The sequence below is a fragment of the Porites lutea genome, chromosome 4 (genome assembly GCF_958299795.1).
Source record: "Porites lutea chromosome 4, jaPorLute2.1, whole genome shotgun sequence".
NCBI classification, from domain to species: Eukaryota; Metazoa; Cnidaria; class Anthozoa; order Scleractinia; family Poritidae; genus Porites; species Porites lutea.
Genome location: NC_133204.1, coordinates 9045091 through 9072978, shown reverse-complemented (window position 1 = coordinate 9072978; position 27888 = coordinate 9045091). Strand labels below are relative to the sequence as shown.

The 27888-nt window shown below is 40.6% G+C and overlaps 1 protein-coding gene across 4 annotated transcripts; it reads right to left on the bottom strand.

Annotated features, from left to right (window-relative positions):
• Positions 1–513: 513 nt before the first annotated feature.
• LOC140935691 (leucine-rich repeat serine/threonine-protein kinase 2-like) lies at positions 514–25020 on the bottom strand. Of its 4 annotated transcripts, none has more exons than XM_073385259.1 (14): positions 24043–25015; positions 22183–22512; positions 21031–21311; positions 19469–19650; positions 18260–18438; positions 14151–17564; positions 13596–13812; positions 12108–12553; positions 8801–9123; positions 7213–7461; positions 5550–5718; positions 3995–4278; positions 3277–3480; positions 514–2780 (listed from the first exon to the last, which is right to left on the bottom strand). In XM_073385259.1, the coding sequence occupies exons 1-14, from the start codon at positions 24731–24733 to the stop codon at positions 1791–1793; spliced, it is 7959 nt and encodes a 2652-aa protein (XP_073241360.1). In that variant the 5' UTR covers positions 24734–25015; the 3' UTR covers positions 514–1790. The 4 variants fall into 4 exon arrangements, with proteins under 4 accessions (XP_073241360.1, XP_073241361.1, XP_073241364.1 ...); XM_073385260.1 differs by having other exon boundaries at positions 515–2780; positions 7243–7461; positions 24043–25014; XM_073385261.1 differs by lacking the exons at positions 514–2780; positions 3277–3480 and having other exon boundaries at positions 4139–4278; positions 5498–5718; positions 24043–25020.
• Between the last annotated feature and the right edge of the window lie 2868 nt (positions 25021–27888).

The following is a 27888-nucleotide window of genomic DNA, read 5'->3' as shown; positions in this document are numbered from 1 at the left end:
TTAAACGATTTTATAGGGTTTGCTCATCTAAACGCATTCAATACATGGACTGAAAAAAGCACGCCTGCGGAATTCCTAAGAATCCCTAAAAGGCTCATGAAAATAGAATGTAAACCTCTTTGTTTTGTCCAGCCGGCATTTCGAAATGCTGCGCCGATTTTCATGGGTTTGAAAATTGGCAACTTGAAACGCTTTTTGATCAGGATAAGGTTAGCTGAAAGCCGAAAGCAAATATAAAATATAAAAAAAGGACTGGCCATGATAGCAATCATGGTCAATCAAGGCCATTTTCTCTAATCTTTTTATAACGTTGTTAATAGGTGTTTGAATATGACGTGATATGATGTCGTGAAACAATTGCCTGAGCACGACAGGATTTAAATAGGAAGACTTTCTATTATCCTTGGGTCAAAATAGAAACATTAAACTCCACAACTCAGGGCAAAAAAATTAAATACAATTCGCTCAAACTTCATCAGCGATGTAAAATAAATAAGATTCGGTTAAGTAACTTTATTGATATGTTTTCCCAAGAGAGGCCGATTGTAAATGGCCGAGCTGAGGCCAGGTGTAATTTTCCTTACTATGATATCTACAACTACCTGAACAGATCATTCAACTTCACTCAATTCTCAGTTTTTTGAAACATCTTTATTCCATTTCTGGATACGACTCCAAATTCTGCAATTTGTAATTGTAACTACTTTGAATTATGTTTTTACAATTACTGATATATTAATTTCTGCTTCTGGACGAACTTCTTCGTTTTACGAAAACTTCAAGTAATTCTACCTTTTACATACTCTCGATCTATATAGTTATTTCTTGGAAATGATTATCCTAAAATTTGCAAAATTTACAGATTCTACGCTATTAATTTGTCATAAATATTCTACCCAATCTGATCACAGTAGTCGAGAATGGATTTTCAAGTCTCCAAAAATGTTTAGCAAATGGCCTAACTTTGGCTATTTCTTTCCGATTTATGGATTAATTAAAATAGTCATAAATATATCTTTGTTTTAGTTGCGCAAAGTCAACCAATCACAATACGTTTAGTTCGTTGTCTCACTTCAAAACAATCTCTACATTCTCATATGTTAAAGGAGGTAGCATTGCTCGTTTTTACCAGTTCTAATTGTACAACAGTTATTTCTCCTAGTATTTACAATAAGACTGTGACTAAAACATTTAACACGATCTGCAAATCGAACCTTTCAACAAATCACGTTTATACAAATAAGCCTTCAAATCATCATAATTATCCGAATAACCGATGCAAAAAATCAAAATATACGACGTAAAATCGCCAATTAAAAGATCTCTCCAGGCAGGCAAGCATGATAGGCTCCTGCTCCAGGGCAATACTGACTTAACTCTTCCTATACAATTTAAAATAGTTTTGGCAAGAAAATGAAAACCTGTTCCACTAAAAATAATGAAACGTGAAATTACAGTAACCCAAACCAAAGAACAAAGAAGTAAAAGAAACCGATCTGTAACCCACAACAACAACACTTATGATGTAGCAGTGTACAAAAAAAAAGAGCAAAGAATTAATTTTTCCACTTGCAACCAGTGTTACAATTGGAAACAAACTTTGATCCCAACTTTGGTTGAAAAAAAAAATAGTTTGCTTAACCCTTACCGTGAATATTTGACTAAACCGTGGTATGCTATGGCGAATCTACATGTCGATCATTATCAGGGGTTACAGGTTATATTCAGTAAAGACCATCGCACACGTTTTCCAACCATTTCAAAGTGAACGCCTTTTTAAGTACAAAGTTCTAATTATTTTCTGTGAGTTCACGCCTCTTGCGAATGTGGCTCTCCAAGTCTTTGGCCTGCTCCGTGAAGTCAGCCTCCCAAGCTATTCCGTATCCAAATTCGTTGTTAGGTTTCTTCCGCTCGCATCCGGGTCTCTCAATAAAACCCATACCACCTGACAGCACCAGAGATGTCTTCTGGTCACTTAATTCTGGGTTATGTGAGTCCGCAAGGCACAGGCACCGCACAGCGGACACGTGTCTGTGAATCATGCTCAACTGCTTCCGCGTGGCAGGGTCTATAAGAATCACGTGACCAGTACCCAGTCCAACCCACAGAGTCTTGTGCGAGAGAAGAAGGCTGAGTACTCGCGTTTGTCGTGGATCGCTAACGTAACCAGCGTCTTTGAGAATAGCCATGCAATCCACTTGACTGAAAAACTTGCCCTTGGAAAAATCCCAGCATTCTATGATAGGACTATCGCGAGTCGAAGTCCACACATAAGTAGACCCCACGGCTATGTTAAGAACAAGCCCTTGATGTCTGTCCTCGACAGTCCATCGACGCTCAATTTCTAACTCGCCAGCTTCATTGACTTTGAGAACAACTACTTCGTTACCGCAGCCGCAGAATAACCTCTTCTTCCCAACAGCCGTACAAGCCACTGGATGTATTTTACACTCATGGCAGGAGGCATCTTCGAACCTACTGCAACACAAATCGTAAAGCTTCGGTTGCGCTTTCTCCATCTTGACACCTTTAGCATCATACGCCGCAAGCTTTCCGTTGGCTAGCCCAGCGAGCACTAAATTCACGCCACTACATTGCTCCTTGTAGTGCCTAAGACAAAGGACTGCGTGAGGAAGCTCAGGTTGGGAGAACATGCATTTGTGGTTGACGGCGTCAAACACCCAAATCTTGCCCGACTGTGTACCAGCTAGGACAATATCGCTATCCACTGCTACGATGCTCTTCACTCGTCTGTCTTTGACGAATGTGCCCGTGCAGCCCTGGGGAAAAAGAACAAAGAGGCTAAATAGTGAGTTAAAAATTCCAATCAACAGTCCATTGCACACAACTGACTAAATTCGCTTTCCTACCAACAGTTTTTAGAGCTTACCAAGCTTAAAAAAAATCCCATTTTAAGGACATAATGAAAAAATTAAGCAAAAAACTGAATAAACATCTAAAACTAAACTATAACACAACCCGGCGAAGTCATTTGTATTGCAAACAACAACACAACTTAACGACTTAACCAATCACATCTCGAATTAATCGAGAGAATGCGTCAGTGAGAATGCCAGTAAGCAAGTCAAGATTGGTTTTGGCTCCAATTCTGATTGGTTGAGAAAATGGGGCGAGATTTTTCAACCAATCACCGTGGAGGTATATAAATACAGCCGTCTCTCCTCTCTCCTCGCGGCAGGAAAGACGACGAAACGTTCCTTGCGACGAGGAACGAGGAGAGAGGGCTGTATTCGCAGGCTTTTCGTTGGACTGTACCTCGACTCCTTTCTCGGAGAGATCGACGATTGTAACTTGCGCATTCACGCTATCTGACTGTCCACTGCCCATCCACACTTCCACTTTCGCTGCACCATTTTCAAGAAAGTGTCGAACAGCCATGCACTCCACTGTCTGTCCTTTGCACACTGCAATATCACGCTTGAGACATATGAGCTCAGGGTCACACAAACGAGAATACGCCTTAAGGAACAACAAGAAACAATAATCTATAAATTAGAAACAGTAATCTATAAATTGGTGAAACATTTTTGCAACATCCTGCAAAAAAGAGCTGCCTTCCCGCTAAACTTATCTGAATAACACAAAACAATTCACATGTCGCTGTAAACGGCGTACTTTCGTTCACTTTGTCCTCTTACGTATTTTTCTTGCGAGAAAGCTATCCACTTTACATCCCTAACTCTATCAAAACGGCCCCTTTGTTCGGAGGTACTATGGCAGTGCACTAAATACCTTTGTGCCTGTGGTCAGAGATAAACCCCTTTTGGACGTTAATTCGCTTTAATTTTAATGAGCACTTCTCCAAGTCAACGTCAACATTTCCTGTTTTTTTTTTTTAGCTTTGTCGTTAGAATCGACTTTCCCATACTGGGCTCTTCTTTAAAACAGACCACGCCATAAACGTGATTTAAAATCTCTCTATTGTCAATTCCTTGGAGTAAAGAGCCGCTAGAGTGAAGCAGCTGGCGGTTACCTGTTCAGCAGTCGCTCGCCTATTCGGGTGAGGCTCAAGACAGTGTGCAATAAGATCTGCTACATCCGGCCACGGGGCACAGGAAGGTGAACAAGTGATGGGATCCAGTGCTCGACCTTTCAACACGGCCGCGTCGAGCTCGTGCCGGAAGCGCAGGTCCTCAAATGGCCTGGTACCGCCCGTAACAAGCTCATAAAGAAACATGCCGAAAGAGTACATATCCACCTCTGTGTTGTAGGCGATGTCACCTCGGGCCACTTCGGGGGCTCGGTATCCTGGTGTACCTGTTATATTGAGAACAGCCGAAGTAAAAAAAACGTAATCAAGATTGTCGTATCGTAACGTTTTTATGCGCTGTAATATTGCAATTCGAGAAGGATCATCGCAGTTCGAAGGCATTTTTTTGTTTATCGCCAAAAAAAGCCTGTACGAAATTATTGGCTTTGGCGAGATTCGAACCTAAGACCTCCGCGCGCGTTACCGGTGCTTTGCACAACCAAATGAGCCATCACTGGAGCAGCTTAGTGTACTGGTTTACATGTTCCCTAGCAAGCAATAAATGTAGTAAAAGTATTTTAAATTATCATGTACGAGCCACGAATGTGAATGAATTGAAGTAATGATCATTGCATTCACATTAATTACATGGGGCATTTGTTTTAGCTCTAGACCAACACTTATGAATTCAACGATATTATCAAAACGAAAACTTGGTTTCCACTTAAGACGCAAGCCCAAAGACAAGCATGAGACTGTTCATTTCTCAAGAGAAAGCCGCCTAGACGCTAGCACAAGCACAAGCGTCATCAGTATGGGATTTCTGCACTCGTCTTCCCAGACGTCGTTTCGCGGGGAAACCAGTGATAGCCTCGCAAAACATCGGCTATTTTTTCAGATGAAGATAAAAATTTTCCTGTTGTTTTCCTCGTGCTTTCGATTCTGGCATGTTATATCTCATGTCGGGTATAGAACGAAGCTCTAGTACAATCAGGGACAACCAACTTGTGTCACACTGCTATGATACCCGTCTTTCTCTCTCCTTATGTTGTTTTGTAATATGGTTTTTACGTGGAATTGTCCAAGTTCGAGGCCAACATTAGAAGGGGGAGGGACAACAACCTGTTCACAGGTTATTGGGATACACAAGGATACAGAAAAAACCCTCCGAGTAAGAACCCGCATTTTCCCAAATTAATCTAAATAGGTTCTTACACAAAATTGCACGAAATAAAAGTTAGGCTATTCAGGTTCTTAAAAAGGTTCTAATTTTCTGAAGAAAAAGAATAGATTGTAACTAATAGTATTGAGTGTTATTCAGCTTATTCCTTACATAAAATATGCATACTATTACACTGCAGTTGGGGTGATAAGGCACTTATGTTTCCAAAGAGGATCCTGAAAGTTGAGTTATCTTATTTGCCCAAGTGTACAGAATTTGTTATTATAGATTTCAAGAAAATAAGAGCCTTTTTAAGAAAATAAGAACCTTTTTCAAATTCTTACAGGTTCTTAGGGTCTTCAGTTCTTGTGCCCAATCACAGAAAAGGGACGATACCTTCAGTTGATTTAAGGCCACAGAGAGTGGCATAGCGAGCAATGCCATAATCTGTAATCTTGGCGTTGATCAAGTTTCCAAGGGACAGGGTGAATATGAGAATGTTGTGTGGCTTCAAATCGCGGTAGACGATCAGGTGACGATGCAAAAACGCCACGCCTTCTGCTACCTGAAGTAAAGAAAAGTATGGTCACTGGCAATTTGATAAATGAATAGGAAAAAGGTTGTCTAACAATCAAGAGAGCTCTTTTGCTTAAGGTGGAGAGATGCTGGTTTTAAAATGTAAGTCACTGCAGGCTCATGTTTTCTGAAAACGTCATTCTGACGTACTTATTTTGCTTCGTTTTGCTAAAATAACGGCTCAAGTATGGTTTGTATGCGATTAGTGGCTGCCTGATGGGCATCATTAAGCCTGACGGAAGCTAAGAGTCCCCTTTCTCAAAGAAGTGAGTAAGGCGATGTACTTCGTTTGCGAATTTGGCTTGTTGCTCGTGGAACTGAAGAAATGGCGGCTCCGAAACGAAGTCGCTTTGGGACTCGACTACTGATGAATTTCTTGACCTACCACGGCATATCTTGGAATTTGCGACCACTGAAACTCACAACAAGCGCGAAATTTCTGTGGTAGGTCGGAGTGGCCGTGGACTTAGTCTAAATATGAAAATCGCGGCAAGGCCAGGATGCACTAGAATAAAAGGCTGTAGCTCGGCCCGGGAAACGAATAAGAACAAAAAAAGTCACTTCTAAGCAAGAACAACGACTGAATTTTACCGTGAATGTTGACTTTTGGTTTTGCAACGATCACGGATGATTTCTGTTTTTCATTTTTCAGTGTTCTTGTCCAATTCAAAAGGTGATATCTTACAAGAAGCGATTTGAAGGATATTGTACTGACAGTTAAGGCAATGTTCGCGCGATTGAGAAAGTTGCAATGTTTTGAAGCAGAGTAGTCTTGTACGACCGGTTTTGGCCGGCACGGCCGTCAAAGGGTTAACTTCCTAATAGGCCAGGGGTAATAGGCGTATAGTCCTACTAAAAAACACAAATATTTCCCAGTAATTAAATGGCATGTTTTCATTGACTACCGCCTTTGATAATGATGATGATGATAATAATAATAATAATAATAATAATAATAATAATAATAATAATAATAATAATAATAATAATAATAATAATAATAATGATAATAATAATGGGTCTTAATTTCTCACAACATAAAGATACATATCCTATGTTACAACTGTTTATGAATATGGAGTAAAACATAATAAAATAAATAAAGTAATCATAGAATGCTAACTATCCTGTACTAAGGTTGGGTTTGAAAATTAGTCTATTTACAAAGGCAGATATGAAACACTCAGTATTAATTTTAGACGGGCACATTCATTTTCTACGGAGATTATAAGAACAGACTTTCCTTGAAGGAATATATGGAGCTAGCGGGTAATTATTTATAGAAGTTATTTCCTTAAAAATTTTACAGTCTTGCTTCTTTAATAGATCCTCAATTGAAACGGGGTAAGAAATAAAACGGCGTTTATGACATCTATCTAAAAAGTGCTGTATAATATTAAGATCAGATTCAGAAATTCCATATACGGGTAAACCATAAATGAAATTGGGCAAAAGTAAGGAAGTGAACAAGTGATCTATCTACTTTAAACCTCGCAATATTCACGGACAGTACCTGCAACGCGATTCTGTGTTGGATCCCTCTGCTCAGAGCCTGTCCATTGTTTAGCAACGAACTCAAAGACCCAAGCGGCGCCAACTCCATAATCAGTGCCCAGGGCTTCATGCACGCTCCTACCATGTTAATGATACTTGGATGACGTAAATTGCGCAAGAACATGACTTCCTGACGTAACAATCGGTGAGGAATAGTCTCATTTTTGCAATGAAACACCTAAAGAAAATTTTTATAGAAGTCAAAAAGTTCGAATTTCTTTTTGTAAAGTCATAAAAAGTACCTTGAACTATGCAACAGTTCGGCCACAGAGGTTTCATTTGAATGGTAAAACAATGGGATTTGGTCCACAGATGGGAAATTTAGTGTGCCAAATAAATTCACCTTAACTTGATATGTGAGTGAAAAGCTAAGAGTGGAAAATTTTAAAGTACAAACGTCCCTAGAGGTGCCTTCTACAATGGGGGATCCTATTTTGAAGACGTTTGACGTCTTTTTTATAGTAACGGCTGGGGAAAGTTGTTCACATCGTTCAAGAATCGGATTAAGGTGGTCTAACCGCTTGCTTGTGATTTCACAATTCAAAAACAAACTTTATGCTCATCGCTACTGGAACTCTATGGTCAGTGAGGCGGTCTTTCAATGAAAGTATCTGGCTTAAAAAATAATAATATGTTTTCTTAGAAAACTAGTAATAACCAAAGGTTACAGAGTGCGGGCAACAACGATCGAAGGTCAAACCTCTTTTGCTCCAACGCTGTGCTTTACGTAGGTTTCACGTGTCAGATAGTCAAAACACGCCTGATCAGATAACGAGGGATAGAAGTTCGAAACGCGCGTGATCAAATTGCGTTCTCTTCATTCTTAATGGAAGTCCAAACGAACGCTGGCTACATACCTGCGATGCTTCGTAATAGCAACCTGGAGATTAGGATTGTGGGCTCCCCCTATCGCCCGCAATAAAAAATGCCCGTGCTTTGGAAAGGTGACTGACGAAAGCAAATAAAAGCTTCAGATGCGTGTTCTTTAGCAGTCTTATTAAAGGGGTCTACTTAGGTTTAGCTTGTCTTGAGGTGAATCAGTGCTCTGGAACGTTGAGATGATTTACTCAACAAGAGTTTGGACAGCTACGTTGAGGGCCTTCCTAAGCAAACAAAGAGGCCTTGTGCTCTGTTCCGTTGTAAAGCACTTAAGAAGAGGTTAGAGCACGAAAGAAAAAACAAGTGGGAAAACGAGACGAAGTTGAGTGTTTCTTCCTACATCTTGATTGCTCTAGCCGCTTTCTAAGTGTTGTACAACAGAACAGAGCACAGACAAGGCTTCTTTATTCGTGTTATGATAAAGACTCCGTTAATTTTCCCACGCATTACTTTCTCATTTTCAAAACAAACTATTGGCAGATGGATGAAGACTAGACACAGCTTTAGCTTCCTGTTTTATAGTCTCAAAAACACGCTTTTTCAGCCAATCACAGTGGGCATTTTATCTGAACTTTATTCTATCTCCTAAAGAGACCCTTAACTGACGCAGAACTTAGAATTGAAAATTATTTACACACCTTAGCAGCAACGCTCTTTCCATCGTACAATGCCCTGTACACCGCCCCGAAAGCGCCATCACCAAGCTTCGACGAACGTGCTATATCCAGCACCAATTTGCTATCCTCAATTCTGAACTGTTCTCCAACATCTTCCATGACAACATCTGGTGCTATTTGTCTCATGTCGACCAGTAACTTGGTATTTGGACACATTACATACTCGTCTGCGGTTGACTGGGATATGGACTCCAAAGAGAAAGCATGAGCTCTATCACCTTGGCAGAAAGGGCACAGAGCCTCCTTTCGGACAAGCGGACGGCCGTCTTGGGGATCCACACCGCCTGAAAGAGTAATTGCGTAACCGTAATATCAAAGTCATGCAAAAGACACTGATGATACAATAGACCATTTCAGGGCTACCCCATGCCTCTGTTTCAAGGCGAGGCTAATTGCGAAGCCATTGATATTGAAATGATTTTTATTTTCATGCATATAAAACTCATTTCACTGCAAAGGTTTAGTACATAGCCTCGTTTTGAAAATGAGAATTTTTGGAACTCGGAAATGGCCGATTAGTCTGCGGGTAAGATAAGTGAATAAACAAATGCGATGCATTTAAATGACAATTTTAATACCATTGTTTTGAACCTTCACGAACGGGAATGTTGTAACCGTTACCTTATTTTCATATTTCAAAGAAATGACTAGTGGTTGTGAACCGTTTCTGCCAGTTTTTTAATCTCTCAACTGTCATAGTTTACAATTCACATACCCTATACATGAAATATTAATGTTTGTATTATCAAGAGCATAAGACGTTTGACACAAGGACCGTCGATTATGATCGACAGATTTGTTTTTGGGTCGAATATAAAATTGGAATAAGCTGGACGACCGTAAACCTAGAAAACAAATGCTTGCAAAATAAGAAATGTCAACTTAGAAGAAAAGAGGTGCATGTCTCAAGGGGACCCAGGAATACAAAATCGATTTGCAAACTATATAGCAATTATTCATCGAAGTGGAGGTGGCTAGTCCTGGATATTTACCGAACTGCGAAGCAGTGAGGTAAATATCCATGACTAACCACCGACACTGAGGTGAATAATTGTTTTAGTATATACTAAAACAGTGAGATAATTGAGCACAAAAATGACGATTTTTAACTCAAATACTGTTGCCAACGATTACAATTTTGGCGCGTAATGACCGGGCGGCCGCGGCCGTCGCTTTTTTTTGCCGACAATTAAAACTTTTGAAGGCATTTGTTTAGCTCTTGCGGGAAATTTCTTCAAAAGGAGTTGTGAATTCTTTTTGTATTTAAAATCATTTTATAAAAAATGATTATTAAATATAGTTTTAAGCTTATTTATGAACAACTCAACTAAATAAAGTAAGCAAGACTTAAACTTAATTTGCATTTGTAAACAAAAACTTTTTCACCGGTTTTATCGATAAATTCGTGCCAAAAAGACAAAGCTTTACCTGTTAAAACTTCCAATCCGAACTTCGTCACCTTCTTCGTGTATTTCGGAAACAGCTTGCTTGATTAGTCGTGAAATTTCTTTGTTTGTTTACGGCAGCAAACTGGGAAGGCATTTTGCTCGCGACTTAAGCGAGTTTGGCGTTGCTCGCTCGGAGGAACTGGAGGTGAATCAGTGAATAGTGCAGGATATTCACTGATTGAGTAGCCAATAAGAGCGCGCGAAAAACACTATCCACTGTTTTAGTATATACAACACTTTATTAAAAACTGAATCATTGGATAATGCAATTCTAGCATTTTGATTGGCTTAGCCGTTATGGTATATGAGCTATTATACCATGCTCTCCATATATGGTCGGTGTACGCGTCAGTTTAAAATTGGAAGCTAGCTGAGATTTTTTTTCGCGAAGTAACGGCGCCCGAAGACCGAAGCAAATTGTTTTGATTCATTTCTTAGAATACTAGAAATGCAATTTCATCGAAAGAAAAAAGACAAAAACAACCAAAAAAGCCACAAGAGCGTGTTTGTTTGTCGAAAAACACATGAAAACACATGGAACTAAAGTACCTTGACCAGCTACGAAAGAAGACAAGTGTTGTTTCTTCATGATCGCGAAGCCATTCGCCGATCGAGTCACTCGCCGATAGATAACTGCGGCTTGTTTATCCGACATCAAGAATACAAATCACAAGTAACCAGCTACAAATACAGGCTATACAGCCATTCACTAGAGCAATCGAGGCGGCAGTGTAGCTTCTTCACCTCGTTCAGCAAAACCAGCTTGTGGCTTCAAACAACTTCATAACAAACGACCGAGGTAATAGTTTTTTCTCCGTTGTTCTTACTTTTATAAATGCACCGAAAATCCAAATTCACAGTAATTTCGACGGCTATCACTTAAAAATTCTTTTCCTTCACATTATCTGCCAGGTTTTTTTTAGCTGTTAAGCTGTGTAAAATCCTAGAATCCCGACGAGTTTCTAAAAAACTAATGTCCATCGCTACATTGTTTTGATTTTTCATTCATGCAGTTCAGGCGAGTCCGTTGGCGCGTTGACAGTTTTGATAGACGTGTGACATGTGAATAGCGGAAGTCCGTTGTCTTTTCCGGTTTGTTCTAGTCGGGGAGATTCAACGAGATTTTGTGGGCGTTTTTAATAAAACAATTATTCCACTCGCGCTTGTTGGATATGAGATGATTATAGCCAACGAGGCGCTGGGCGCCTCGTTGGCTGTCTATCATCTCATATCCAACGCGCCCTCGTGGAATAATTGTTAATTAGATCACACTACCGAAAAGCTTCCATTAAGAGGGGATGAAAATTAATCCCCCTCTCCTCTAAAACCTTTACTTTTACAATCAAACTAATTAAAGAAAGACTGTATTCATTCAAACGGTATCATCGATCAGAAATCTTTAGTACTGAGCGTCACTGCACCCTATTAGGTGCAGTATCTATGTGAGACAGTCATTCCCCTCATTTAAAGAGGAATTGGAGCGCCTTGACAACAATCTTTCGCCTTCTCTGTCTGCTACTAGCAGGGGGCTTAATAGTCTGCTACACAGCCGTTTTTAGGGTCGTCACGCAACGCTCCTCCCCACTAGTTGGGGAGGAGCGTTGCGTGACGACACTTAAAACGGCTGTGTAGCAGACTAGGGGCTTAACAGAGGTTTTACGGCAAGTCACTTGTGTAAACAGCCTACACTGACAAGTTCTGCGGTCTTTTTGAAACTACAATGATTTTCATCCAAATCGAACTTTCACATTCTGCATGTTTAACGTCCGCATCTACCATCTAGTCCACTGAACTGAAATTAAAACTCCGAAAACACTTACACCATAAGTCTGAAAACCACTCCTCGAACAAAGAATCCAAATGATCCACCACATGGGAAAGAATTCTGGCCCCATGCTTTGTTTTTGGAGTTGTAATCTGGACAGTGTCTTGTTGAGGCCTGATCAAACCATGACAGATAACAAAGAAAGCTTGGTCTGACCAGTAAACATGAATCCCTTCACTCCATTGTGTAACCTGTGGTTCTCGTGGACTTTCAAGAACGGCTTTATGCTCTGCGTACAAGTTGATCACAAAGGTTTGAACTCTGGTGATGAGACGCGGCCAGAAACTTGGAGGTAGATAGGCCAGCTTGTAGAGGCGTTGCACTAATGCCCGAGCATCTGTCTGCGGCATCCTTAATGGCGGCTGCTTAGTGCTGAGCAACGATGGTAAGAGGTAGGTGTTGTCTCTTAGTGGCAGAGCAATACAGTAGTATTGAAGAAGCCTGAGAACAAGGAAACGTTGTAAGACAACAGATAATAGGGATGTTAAGCAAAGGCGTTTTTGACCGCCGCAGTAGAGAGCTTTAGATTCTGAGAAGAGGACGACTACGAGAACGAGATTTTCCCAATACTAAGTGGTGAGCGCGCGCGAACCAACGTCATTTTGGCGGAAAATGCGGTAGCCGTCGTCATTCTACTACGAGTTTTAGCAAGAATGTCGTAGTGGCGAAAACAAGTTATCAAATGTTAGAAATGTTATAATTTAGCTATCGGGAGGGGGCTTACCTCCTTCAACGGAAACAAGCGTGCTAATTTTTGTGGTGAAAAAAAAAAGTACAATGAAGCTTTCCGGGGTGTCTATTTTTAGAGAACAGGCGAGAAAACTTTGTAGCCTTGTAGTCGTCCTCGTCATGGAATCTAAAGCTCTCTAATATGCCTTGACGCAACCAAATTTCTTCTTCCAAACTTCTTTTTTTAACTGAACAAAAATTTGGGCAAAATCTGTACCCAAGAATGTAAACAGTCTACTTCCGGTTGACGTGCGTCGCTCTTAAACGTCTTTGTTTAAGCTCCCTATTAAAGGGGCTGTGTCACGGCAGTCCAGTTAATTTTGTTGAATTTTGCCAATCACTCGCCCTTAAAGTAAGGAAAGAAATTACATGTCAATGACAAAATCAGAGATCCGTGACAAACAAATACGTCTCCTGAGCATTATTTTTGAAGTTGCAAGCATTAACAGTTTTCAAAAACCCTAATTTCAACCCGTTTCAATCTTCTTCAGTTTTGCCCATCCGTGGCATCTGTTGTTTCTGTTGTGTTATTTTAACCTTCCTTTTAAGTTTTAAGCGGTTATTTTTATGATTCTCTTAATTTAACGAGCATTTTGTAATTTCCTAATTTGGCTGAATTTCGTGACACAGCTCCTTTAACTTACTCCGGACAGCATCTCCGACCACGGTTAAAATCTCGTGGGGGCACAAGCCAACTTTAGCCGGACATTTTCCAATGACCAACTGTTATTTGAAACTTTGCAGGGGTGCTTACCGGATCATTTCTGGTATCAACTCTGAAGGCAGTCTCGTTTCTCCGTTTCCATCGTGAATCAGTGCTTCCTCCAGCTCTTCCCGTTTAAGGATGGCATTGGTGTTTTTACTGTACCTTCTTGTCACTACATCAGCCAGTAGATGGAACAGCCACTTGGGGTCAACGAAAAGAAGATCGTTTAACTGGCAGGCTGGATCATCAATATGGACAAGCACTCCTGGTAGACACCAAAAATAAACTTAGAAAATCTACAATGCAGGTACTGTGGAAGATTGGAGGGGTAACAAAACAAGACAACGTATTTCACAAAAGAGCCGCACAGAAAAAGAGAATATGGTGCTTGAATTTGACCTATGTGCATTACAACATGAGGTTTTCCGAGAAACCTAGCCTACAAGCAAGCTCTCCATTTGGGGGAGTCGCGAGAAGTCACGCGAGAGCCGCACATGAAAGGAGACGCCCCTCGCGGCTTCGCCGCTCGCTCGCTCAGTCTGTCTCAGCTCTCTTCACTCGCCATAATTGAAGAGCTTGCTCGCAGGATACGAGAGAGCTCACCTGCTTCGCTCATGAATCTGATGGCCTGCTCAATCTCAACATCATCCATAATTAACCTGTTCTCCTGAATAAGCTTACGTATTTTGGCCATTCTAAAGATGGGCAGCTCACGTTCTGGAACGTGGCTCAAAATCATCTCCTGAAGGTGGATAAAATTCTCTGGCACTATCGGCCCAATCAAGGCATGACCCTTGCACGTGCATCTTGTAATGAGCTGCATAATCCTCCGCCGCAGCGTTTCGACTCCAGACGTCTCCTGCGTGCAGTCCAGCACGACATGAATCTTGACTTGGGGGAAGCCAGGACCAGCACAAACGCTTAGGGCTCGGTCTTTGATCTCGTTTAGCCAGCGATCAACCTGATCCCTTGGAATTTTATCTTTGTGAGTACCCACAAGCATGACTGATGCATCTGGGGCATGCGCGTTTATGTCGAGTAGCCATGGTCTGAGTGCATCGATCTCCCTGACACCCTTGCTAACATCATAAATCACCAGAAACAAAGAGCGCACTGACAGGAGGCACTGAAAAGCACTGTGCAAGTCGTCTCGGCCTTTGAAGTCCCACGTGGAAATGACATAGCTCACACCTTTCCTGTAACATGTCTTACACTCTGCTTTGTGGTCTCTGACGACCCAGTCTCTGACTTCGATGTCACGATGTGGTCTTGGCGCACCATCCAGGTCTTGCAACTGGTTCAACAAGGTTGTTTTTCCGACACCAGCCCGGCCAACAGCCACCAGTTTCATACGGTAATATGGTATTGAATTTTTAAGCTTGGAATGAAGGAACTCGATGAGCTCCTTAGCCTTGCTCTCTAGAATAGCTGAATCCAAATCAAGCTTAAGGCCAACCAACTGAAGATCCCATAGATTAGTCAACCTTCCCATTTCATCTGGCAAATGCGTGATTCCTGTGTTGCGGCTCAAATCTAGCGAAGTAAGTGATGTCAGCTCACCAATCCTTTTGGGCACTTGCTTCAAGTTGTTACCACTTAGGATGAGCCTCTCGAGAAAAGCCCACTTTTCCACACCATTCAGAGACAGCTTTCGTATCTTGTTATCGGCGAGCACAAGTTCCTTCAGTTGCTGTGTAGACCAAGAGATTGGAGGTGGAATGTCTTCCATACTATTGCTGGAAAGGTCCAGAACTTTCAAATTGGGAAGGGCAAGAAGAAAACGTGGGACTGAAAACTGATTCTTCAGCGACTTCGACTCGCCGAGATTGTTGTTGTTTAGTCGAACAGTCTTTAAATTTGTCAAAGAAGAAGCGATCTTTTCAGGCAACGAAGTGAGACAATTATTTGAAGCCACGAGTGCTTCTAAAGAGAAAAATTCCTGCAAGAATTGAGCTGGAATCTCTGTCAGGTTATTATTTGACAGGTCTAATGTTTTAAGTCTCCACATTTTTAAAGGTAAATCTGGCAGATTCTTGATGTCATTTCCCACCAGGTACAGGTGGGTTAGGGCAGGGAAACAATTCCCCAACCACTTCGGAAGATAGCTGCATTCATTGTGCGACAAGTTTAAGCTCTCAAGCCATACCGTATATTCCCAGTTCTCCTCTGGGTTCTCCTTCGGAGGATGTGACTCCAAGTTTATCTTGTTGTGTGACAGATTTAAAACTCTGACTTTCGGACCATCTGCCTTCTCAACAAGACAGTAAGGAAACACTGAAAATGCATTGTGGCTTAAATTTACACAATCCAAAATAGGCATTGCCTCACATAAATCAACTGGGAAACGTGACAGCTGGTTGCGACTGAGATCTAGTTTTTCAACTTTGGCTAGATATGCAAGAAGTTCATCTGTTGCATTTGCAATCGTGTCCAGGGTTTCTATGTTATTACCAGAAATGTCAATAAATCGAACTGTTGGATTTGCAGGAATGGCTTGGATTGACTGCTTTCTCCTTTGTCGCGACCCAAAGTCAGAACTTGTTCTTCTCCCAAGAGGCCAAAAATTGGCACTGTCATAGCTGCCACTTAATGATTGAGTTTCTCTGAAGTTCTCCCACCTGTAGACATAGCTACGAACTGGCATCCTGAAGGCACCAACTTGGACATCTTCGTCATACTCAGGGATTCCCTCAGCTAGCCTGGGACTTGAACTTCGGTGTACTGGATCCGTACTCGTACTAGGCACACACAAAAAAGGGTCTTGTTTAGCAAAGGGTGGGGTAACATCACTGATGGCGCGTCTTTGTACTGTTGGCCTTTGGACACCAGGCAGTTGCTCATCAAATGACCTACTGTGTGCACTTCTAGGTAAAATGACTTTGTTCTTTTCTGAGTAGGGTGACACGACGCGGGGATCAAGCGAACTGAAAGGGAAGGTTGCTCCACTGATACTTCTAGATCGTACAGGAGTCTCGTTAGTTAACTCTGGAACACTCAACTCTTTGTCAGAGCATGGATCATCTGAATCCGAGTCATGGATGGACTCAAGGCTAGACGACTTAAATACTCCCTCTGAAGTGTTGCTCACAAGTTCCAAATCCAAATCAGCTTCACTAGGGCTCCACGAATCGTTGAGGGCATCTTCCGAATCTTCACTTGACAACATTCTACTCAAACGCGCTCTGAACTGCATTGCTTTCTGTGCGTCTTCAAGATGATCAGTCCAGCCAGCACCAAGGACTGGAGGAGAGTATTTGTGGCCAGTAAGAGAAGGTGATATCCATGCCGGTTCCAAATTGCCCAGATTGAGGCCACTAAAAGCGATGATTCCAGCTTTTTTGTCATGACCAAGATGTTGAAGAAGTAGACCCACAATATTGCCATAACCCATTTCAAGTGAAAGTGTGAGGGCAGATTGCACATCTGTTATTCCCTGAGTTAACAGAAACTTCACCATTTCTTCCCTTTCATTCTCGCAAGCACGGAAAAGAGGAGTTTTTACTCCATTACCAGCATTAACATCAGCTCCTTTTCTTATCAAACAGTCGGCTCCTTTCAAAAGTCCATCAGCGCATGCTGACAGCAACATCGACTGCTTCAGATCCCGTTCCCAGCCAAGATACCAAATGCATTCACCGGCCAAATAAACCAATTCTGGGTCCTCATCAAATTCTTCCAGTATGGAGAAGAGTCTTTCATGTGCGCCATTGTTCACTAACATTTCGCTCTTTCCTGTATCAATCTGAGCAATGACAAACATGGCCACACAACCCTCCACCTGCACGTTTCTGTCCTTTGAAAAATTATACATGGCATCAATGATGGCTGATACCGCCATTTGGCATTGATCATCAGACAACAATGGCGCCAACACTTGAATTAGAATACAACCTTTCTGTTGTATCGGTACCTCAGCACTATGCCTTCTCATTGCATTAATAATGGTCTCCACACCATTGTGATCAGAACTTTTTGAAACCAGCAGTTCTGGAATTTCCTGCGCCGCAGAAAGCACACCTAGGGAAAAAAAAGAAATTCCTAAATTAAAAACTACAGCAAAATGTCCCAGAGAAAGAATCAAGGTGATGATGGCTGTTATTCTAAGATAGGTCTGTGCACAAGAATGGGGTTTTTTTTAGGAGAAAGGTCATGCACTGGAGAACATACAATCCAAGTGTATTTTGGCAAAAAACAGCCTTGAAGAGGCTACTGGATGAAAAAACTTAAAGGGCCTTCCTTTCCATTGGTGCATTCTACAGTGGCAAAGATGATGTGTACTTACAAGTCAAGACTGTTATAAAGAATTTTTTATTAACAGTCACCAAATGATTAAATGATGTTCATTGTTTAATACCAGAGAGAAGACTAAGGCAGCTAGCTTTGCACACCAAACTTTGAAATTGATCCCTCTGATCATTTTATGATGTCACCACTGGTTTCTCCTTGAAATGATGTCTGAGAAACAGAAATTCCATATATATAATTATACTGATGACATTTCACAACCCAGAAATGAGTAGTGCTTCTGATTGGTTTAAAATTTGCTTCAACCAATCAGAAGGACTACCTAAATCTGGGTGGTGACCTGCGATCAGTATGGAATTTCTCCACATAAGGTGTTATTTCGTAGGGAAACCAACTATGGTGTCTCGAAATGTCAGTGCTGTTTTTTTAGGCTAGGCCAGTCATAAGTAAACAAGTAATTGACATACCCAAAGCCTCCAATGAGATCTCAGACAATGACTTCTCATCTGGAAAGGTGCTCATGGCCTTCAAAATCACGTCATGGATTCCTTCAACTGCGCACTGATGCCAGACAAGTTCAATGTCTGTTGCTAAACAAGCAATCAGTGCTATAGCTTCCTCTTGTACATGGATTTTATCTTCAAACCTTTCAGGGAGAAAATATAAACTAAACATAACGTGTTTTAAACTGAAAGTTTAAAAATTCATGTTTTGACTGTAACTTACAATACTATCAGTAAAAATGCAGTCTCTAGCTCCTTCCAAGGATAGTTAGCTTCTTGAATATTTAGATTAATCTCAAATAAAGAGATATTTGATCGACTTGATGGTTTTTATTAAAAAAAAAAAAAAAAAGATTCCACTCAACAAGGATGTTAAGCGTACCTTACCAAGTTGATTCCATTTCAGTTCTTCCAAAGAAATTAGTGCTGTGACCTCTCACGCAAAAACACACACTTACAGCTTTCTGTTGAACAGGTGAAATGCACGGCAACCAAACAGGTAACTGACACCTGTATTTATTGCTTTTAAAAATAATTCCAATCAACAAAGATGTTATGCTTACCTTACCTTACCCACATTGATTTTATTTCAGGTCTTACATACTCAAAAGAAATCAGTAAAAATACATAATTTTCCCTTAAGGAGTAAGCCACTGGACGAATGAGATTATGTCATGGATGTTGCGGTTCAAAATGAAATTCAGGGCCCAGTTGTTCGAAGGCCAATTAGCGCTTAACCCGGGGTTAAATTTAACCCTGGTTTATTTTTCTTGTGTTCAAAAGCATTTTCTCAGATAATTTTCTCTCTTATTTTTAGAGCTTCCAATCATCAACTTGTGGACAAAAAGAATTAAAACTGAATTGCTTTTTAAGCTTTCAATCTTAATTCAAACCTCGTACTAACCCTGGGTTATCTTAACCCAGCTTTGAACAACTCGGCCCAGAATAAAATGGTTTCAGCTAACACGTAGTTTGATTTTCAATTTCTTTTGTCTCTTCATCCTTCAGAATCATGAATAATATTATTAGGGTTTGGGGAAAAAGGAAATTGAAAATCGAGCAAGGTAGAAACCATTCTAACCTGAATTTCATTTTGAACTTCAGTTCTTGCTTCCTACGCATCTCCTTAATCTTTGTTTGCTTCAAGTTATTAATAATCAATGTTATTTGTACCTTTGAGTGCAGTTGAAGACCAGAGATAATACTCCAACGTGAATCATAAGTTCCTTATGACCACTGCCAGAAAGAGACAATCCAAGCAGCACTTTGCAGCCCCATCGCTGAACCTCTGCCTCGTCTTCATGATGTATCATTGCACGGATAACATGAAAATGCAGTCCTTTGGAAATCAATGACTAAAAGCATAAAAGAGACAATATGACATCTACTGACTTTTGAACACTATTTTAGTATATAGAGCCATCAAGTAAACCGGAAGATCTGAATTCAAGAGGACTTTTTTGTACCATGGTGGAAACTCAATGTAACAAAAGTCCTTGAGTCTTGCAAAATGCATTTGCTGTATCACATATTCATTATAAGGCGGTTGTTTTTCACATATTTTACTATTACTGGGATGAAAAATAGTTCGAAATACTTTCCATTATACAGAGTTTTATTATATCGAGGTTCCATTATACAAGTGGATTAACTGGGTGCCAAGAGTCGTTTTTCACACACAAATCCTTTTAGTTTTTAGCAGCCATTACAATCACTACTTTGGAGATATACAGCTGAAAACTTACATTACAGTTCATGCAAAATTAATTTTTTTAGAAAAAACTATTTTTGTGCTTACAGAAAGTTGGTCAAGTGACCAACTATTGCAAAAGGCCTATTTCTAATTGCATGATGACTATAATGCGGAGGACAACAACAACACTCTAAAGCTGCCACTGTTTTAGTTTCCAGGGTAAGTAGAAAAAAAATTGGTTATTAAAATTGGAGTGAAAGTCGCCAATTTGGCGATGTGTGTTCAGTGATATAAATGTGCCAAGCTGTAATGTTTTTATGACTTAGTGTTTATGGTCTTTCTTTAGTTACTGTCAGAGCATGGGATATTATATATGCTCCATTTTCTTTACAATTTTCTTCTTCACCCTTCGCATTCGCCTTCAAATTTGATTGCATATTAGTTGGATAGCCATGTTGATAATTTTTGTTCTACTACTTATGAAATACCGTATTTTTTATTCGAATAAGCGCCCAACCTCAAATTACCACCCACTTCGAATAAGGGCCCATCCTAAAGGCAGAAAAAGTTAATAAGCGCCCGGCCTCGAATAAGCGCCCACCCTCACCCCACCCACTTGGGTGACAATGAGATTGAAATTGAATAAGTACTAATATAAAGAGACTTCCCTGAAGACGGAATTTTCCTCAGAGTAGGGCTAGTTTACAGAAACCTTCCCTTGTTACATCTTCGCGTTTCGTTATTGCTATTTACTGTTTTTTTGCAAAATAAACATACTACACTTGCCGAAAATGGTGAAAATTTAACAATCGCCAGCCTGGAATAAGCGCCCACCTCAAATAAGCACCCACTCTCAAGGTCCAAAAATTTAATAAGCGCCCAGGGCAGTTAATTGAATAAATACGGTATACATAAAACCTCTTTTTTTCTTTTTTTCTGGTGACCAGTATCTTCTGTCTGACAAACATTTTATAATATTATTTCAGGTTGCCACAGTCAATTTTGAAAAAAGTTGAGGCTAGACTACTGAATTTGTCAATACCTCACGTAGAGAGCTAGAACAATTGACAATGGATGCCAAGACTTGGCAGGTATCCTGGCACAGCTCTGGTTGATCCAAGTGCATCATTAGTGCAGCCATACAGCAGCGATGCAGAGGAATAGTGTCATCATCAGGTTCATCGCCGACCCTGTCAAGCACCTCCGGGTAGACATTAATCAGCTCTTTCAGTGCCTGACATGCCACGCGAAGAACTTCTGTTTTGTCACAATGCCTTGTCATGGCAGTGAACACTTCCTGTGCCCAGCTGTAGTTCTGTATTCCTTGAGGAAACGAATACTGCTTACTAAATACCATAAATGATCTAATAGATGTCCTGCCCATTTATTTCATTTTAGGAGCCCAAGCAGGGATGTTTAATAGATAGGCGGCATTTAGAAGACAGAGGCATTGATCCTCGTAACTGAAATAAATGCCACAAAGCTAATAAGCATTCGGCGAATATATCACCACAAATTATAAAGAGCAGAATATCCAGTCAATCCATTGATACCTGTAGGCTGTTTAGAGATTCCCATCCAAAAAGTAGCATAACCAGCTGACAAGAAAATTATCTCCAAGCCCCGAGGTGGTAATGCCATATATGGGCTATATAGGTATGTACCGCTGTGAAGGGTATGGTTTTGAAGCAGTTTACTCTGGGATAGGGTATATAAATCAGAGAGTTTGGGTCTAGAATAGGGTATCATTTACCAGGCAAGTTATCAGTTGCTTAAAGATTTTAGTCTAGACTAGAGAAACTGGGAATTGCCACTCAAAAATATCAAAACATCAAATTGGCAAGTTTAAATTTAGGCAACTCAGCCTAAAAGCTGCTACTCTAGGATAGGGGGATTTGGGGAATTTAGTCTAGTATAAGGCAAAATTCAGCTGAACTAGCTCTGGTATAGGCTAAGGGTTCCAGGGTCCAAGCTGCATATCCCAACCCAAAAGTTCCTAAAGTACCCCCACCCACCCCGTCCCTCTGGGCTCCAAGCAAGCAAGACTCAATGACTCAATGCTTCTGAGAGCATTCTTGTTTTCTATATGCCTTTACACTTCTTTGAAGCCCCGCAGTTGGATACAAGCAAAAACAAATAACACAAAAACCCTCACCCGGGACGTACAACTGGAAAGTTACAATAAGTTACTTACTGTCATGCACTTTGTCTGCTAGTGCTTCTGTTAGCTGAACTAAAGCAGCAAAACCATTAATATGAACATCAATACTGTCTTTAAACTGACGTAAGGCCCGCAGGATAAGAAGAACAATATTCTGTTGAACAAGAATCTCTCTGTGAGGCTCTAGAGCTGCTAAAAGCCTCACAAGATGGCAGCCTGCAGCCTGTACACCAAGGAATTCTTTATGCTTCTTCATAGCTTCTAAAGCCACAATAAAGGTTCTCCCCTTTACAATGATCCGACAGTTTGCTATTGAAGCTGCAAGAACACACATCAGCTGAATTCCTCGCTCTTGGATTTCTCCTTTAACCAAAAAGACAAATCATAATAAGCAAGGAATAGTTACATTAAAGTTGGACAAGATGAAGCAGATGGCGTTATCTTGCCTGCTACCAATTGCCTACTTAGTTCCCTCATATTGTGCAATCTTTTGGCGATATAATAAACCTTTTAGAGACCACAATAGTGCCGTTAACATAGCTGGACACTGGCCTCTTTCTTTTTGACTCTGTCCCTAAAAATATAAAAAGACCTTGCATGGCCAATACTCAGTCATCTTAACTTCATGCTTGGTCAGTAACATGTATTTCTTTAATGCAAAATAATATTAATTTCCATTAAGCACCCCCTTTCTTACAGCCTAAGATTAAAAGAGTAAGAGTAAAAGCTGCAGAAGTGGAGGGAAAATAATTATAAAGAAAAAAGATTAAGAGATCATTAAAAAGAATAAAATAAATAACTCATCATACATGTAATTATGAAAGTTTCAGGACGGAGAGACTGGAGCAAGTTGTTAATACCACTTTCATTAATCTAATTAGATTCAATCTATTTAATTAGATTTCCCAAAAAGAGCTAGTGGCATATACCAACACCAAATAGGCAAAAGTAAACCAGGGTTAGGGTTAGGGTCATATCATAACCTAACATATCTAAGCTTGATTTGAAAAAAATGGAAAGTTCACAAGATGGCCCAATAAATTGAAAATTCGCAACATAAACGGAGAGCAACAAAAATCTGTATTTTGATGACATCTTTCTGCATGACAAGAACTGATTATGCATACATGTCACAGGTCAAATCCTCAGGCTGATTCTCAATTTCCTGTAGGGCTAGGAGACAAAGGAGATAGAGAATCAACCTAGCATATTATTTTGACCTGTAACATGTACAACATTCTCAACTAGTAAGTATTTTCCTTTCATCAGTACCTGTAACGTAGAGTAGTGCTCCACTTTGTCAATTCATTAAATTATTCATGAAAACAATGGACTGCTTCTTTTCTCTGTGTTTGATAGCCTCATATAAACACTCAACGGGTTGGGAGCTCTCTCGAAACTGATGCGAATCCCAAATGAAGTGTCTTGAATTTTCCCAACACCCTCCCAGTTGTTCAAACAGTGGAGAGCGAAATCCACTAGGAACCTGCGTAAATCGCTATCCACTGGATAGTGATTTGTCCAGTGGATAGCGTTATTCACCTTTTGAACAACTCGGGCGTGTCTATTTGTGAGGCTGTGCAAACATTTTGCTTAAATGTTTATTGTTTAGATAATCAATTATACCCCATGATTAACTCAAAAGGGTGTTAACGGGTGGAGGGAAAACAACACAGAGTATATACAGCATAAAGTAAAATACAAATAACCTTAAAAAGTAAGGAAGACTATTCCTCTTCCTTTAAAGATCTCTTTATTGAGGTCAAGCTATGGAGACCATTCTGGACTTTAATCATGTCAACTTGTATAGTATTTCATGCTTCTATATTTATATTGTATCTTTTACCTTTCCAAGAAAAAGAGGAACTTTTCTAACATTAAAAAAAAGCTTACCTGAATTTGTATACTTTTCCATGATATCTACTAACATACGATAAGCCTTTTTCCGTGAATTTTGGACATCCATGTTTATGAAGTTCTCCTTAACTTTCAGGTCGTCTGCAAGGAGACAAGTTAACGCTTCAAACGCTGGAATGTAAAATTCTTCCTCTTCGCCAAACTGGCTGATAGCATACAGCACAGAACCTACTGCTCCATTTGAAACAGCATCTCGTCTTGTCCTTGTAGAAGTGCACAAATTGGAAATAATTTTACAGCCAACCACTTGACAAGTCTTATCAGCGTACTTTGACATAATTTGCAGAAGAAACTTTAAGTCGTCAGGTTTGCCTTGAAATTCACCCTTTATTCTCGGGCATAGCTCCACAAGTCGTAACAGGACATAGCAGCCATGCAGCTGAATTTTGAAATTCCGGAAATGAAGCTTCATTGCTGAGAGAACTGTAGCCAGAGCCTGTCCCGTTTCCAACGCCTCCACAACGACATCGACCTCATCGTCGAAGCTGTCAGCAAGCAAACTCATGTATTCCTCGACCTGAGATTCGGTAGAATGTCTCCTGATCGCAGAGAGCAGTTTAAGCAGTTCTTGGACATTTTCACGAAACGATTCATCTCCCAACGCCATTGAAGACCTTGCACCAGTATTTTTAAGGAGTGAGAAGCTGTCTTCCAAGAGATCCATCATAAAAAGTCATGCTCCAGTTTTAAACTATGATAAAGACGCACGTTTTTAGCAAAGATGTTTACCGCTCCGTTATTGGTTGACAAACAATTACACGCCTTGCATATTCAAACTAACGAATCCACTGGAAGGCATCAACGGAATTCCAGACATAATAGGAAAAGGGCTTGAAAGGATTAGTAACTCGACCCACAGTCAACATGATGTAAACTGATCACTCAGCAAATTGCTGAAAAAAGTAAATACATTACAAAACATGTGATTTCTACATGACTAATCTAGTTTCATCGCTTTACGAACTGAACATGCAAGGTCATGTTTCTAACCGGTCTATGTTTACTTAATTTTGCGCGGTTTCCTTCCTCCCTTCCTCTTTGATATTGTCCGCCTTCCGTCTGCGGATTTGAAACAAAAATCTTCAGTCCCGTGCCTGATCCCGTTGATCTTCCATCTTCGAATTTCGACAGTGACGTCACTGTAATGTTTCGGACGGAGACGAAGGTTTACCGATGTTTACCGACAACTTCCGAAACAGGTTTGTAGTCCTTCAGGAGTCCCAAAATATCGACAATTCCCCCCACCCTCTCGACTTTCAAGTTGAAATCTATTTTACCATCACTTAACGCACAACCTGATTAAACTGTGCATGTATCCTAGTCATGATTTTTTATAGGAAGCAGGGAAAGCTGCGTTGGCCCTGTATTACAGGAGAACCCCGGTAACTCGAATTAACTATGAAGGGAAACGAAAAACAGTTCGAGTTAGCGGGGAATTCGAGTTATCGGGGTAAATTTCAGTGAAATTTTGATCAAAGGAAAGGAAATTTAGTTCGAGAGGAATTCGAGTTATCCGAGTTCGAGTTTTCGAGGGTTTGGGGGGGGGGGGGTGGGGGGAGGGGAGGGCTCCTGATCCCTCATTCCCTCTCATTTTTCACGAAAATCCCGCATCCCGCACTGTTTTTCATCACTTTCCCGAATCCCATTCGTTAAAAAAAAAAAAAACTAATTGTTGCAAAAGTTAATAATTGTAAGATGTAGATAGACTGCGAGCAGTCTCTTATTTTTCTTTGCAAAGTTATCGCCAGAGAAACCCAAGAAGGCCGCCTTTCTCGTCTGGTCCTAATCCCTTATTGTAACATAAGGTCGTGGTTTTCAGTCGCGCTGGCTGAGAACCAGACGGATTTTAAGAGAAAAGGCGGACTGCAAGCAGTCTAGCTTGCACCACGTGCTCTATCCTGGCATCCGGTCTATGTGCTCGTCTGTTGATTACTTGACAGTTTCAAGTTTATAATCATTACCTAGGTCACTCTATACTGACACGTCATATGACGTTATCTAACGAAACCTGTACTAGGCGGACACCCTGTATTAAGCGGACACTACAGCATTTCCCTAGGGTGTCCTCTTAATACAGGTTTTACTGTAGTTTGCTTTCATAGGAGACACTACTGAACGCTAGCCTGTTGGACCGCGCATCTGCCGCTAAAACTTACATTTTCCCGAACTCCCGGCAGATAGGCAAACAATCCCGCCTCCCGTACGCAAATTTTGGTGAATCGCGCTTCCAGGGTAGCAGCAGAATCCCGTTTCCCGTCAAAATATTTTGCGTTTTCCCGCCTACACCGTATTTTAGTCAAATCCCGGATCCCGAAAATACACTTCCAGACTCTGTTTGAAGTTTCGTCCGCGTATGTAGATAGAATTCGAAAGAAAGAAAGAACATTTCATTTTACTAACTTTTGATTCATTGTTACCCGCCATTTTTAAATACGATATTCTTCTCCAATTTAAGTCACAAGCCGCATTAATTTTTCCAGTGTAAGAACCGTTTTCCCGATCAGTCGATTGCTTTTCAGTCATACCTCTTCTAAATTAAATCCAGAGACTGCAATAGTCATCTCTAACGGGATCATTTTGTTTTTGAGTGGACGATTCTAGACTTTTGAGAAAGGTGGCTTTCCTGCAGTAAACTCAGTTATCTGAGGACGACTTGTGGCAAGTCCAGGACTATTCAAGCTTTCCGCATTTCTGAGGGACTCACGGGTGGGTCCTGAAATGCGAAGACTTTGTTTCCATCCAAATTCATTAGACTGATAAGTGATTTCCCGAAGCTTGCAGTGACTGTTAAAATACATGAAATATCGTCTTCAATCATTAAATGGTTGCCCAGAATATCATCAAAGATGCCAACTTTTAGGATAGCCTCAATACAAAATCTCAATGTCTAGTTTATCGTTTTAAACCCGTCTGTTTTATATATTTGGTAACTGAGAAAAATTAAAATCAACTGTACCTGATGATTGATTCATTGGCGCAAAGTGCAAAAAGAATGCTGTATCATCTGTTAGAGTTAGGGTATAACGATTTGTCTATCGCTTGTGCCGGTTTAATTTATGGTTTGTTTTAACTTTTCCTATTAAATTATGCACTAGGCTAATTGAAAAATTCATTCGTCTTCGGATCAGAGAAGGTTCTCAGCGGTTCTCATATGCATGTTGATCCTGAATAAACATGGACCGCCAAAAGCAAACTAGAATTCGTTATGGTTATGTCACCTTGGTAGCGGTAATTTACTTCTTTAACTCGCGCTTCGAAAAATCCACTGTTTGCATTGCATATTAGTTCGGCACTGCAATATTAATTAATATAACAAACTAGAACCTGCAAAGCACTTCAATAGCGTAGATCACGGCCAACAACTAAGGCCATAGCTAGCATAAGCCAAGACGAGGCCGACTCGGTTATGCTTTTTATTGTACTGACATTCAGTCCCCCCAGATGCTATTGGCTGTTCACAGGAGTGTGGCGCAATGGAGGAAGCCCTGCCTTCACACCAATATCTCCATGTTGTTGGTTTTCTACCTTAAACTGGGAGGTTTTTTTGCGCTCTTTGTCCGGTTTCCTCCATCCCTCAAAACCCAACAATTCCAAATTTCAGCTCGATCTGAACTGGAACGCAAAGAAGACTCAAAAACCAATTGTGAGGAGTTCCTTTGAGTATTTCATGGTACTGACAGATTGATTATACCTTCAAATACCGTCACCTGCCTGTCACCTTAATCGCCTAATCAGTATTGCAAAGCCGCCTCACCTATATATCGTTACTTGGTAATGTGGGTTAAAATACTGCGACCAATGCCTATTGGCCTTTAACAGGTT

Excerpts from the sequence above, each read along its gene's own strand:
- LOC140935691 (XM_073385259.1), bottom strand. The coding sequence starts at position 24,733 with ATGATGGATCTCTTGGAAGACAGCTTCTCACTCCTTAAAAATACTGGT. Across the intron at positions 3,481-3,994 it reads GGCGAGCGACTGCTGAACAG|GCGTATTCTCGTTTGTGTGA; the intron begins GTAACCGCCAGC and ends TTGTTCCTTAAG. Across the intron at positions 2,781-3,276 it reads TCTCCGAGAAAGGAGTCGAG|GGCTGCACGGGCACATTCGT; the intron begins GTACAGTCCAAC and ends CTTTTTCCCCAG.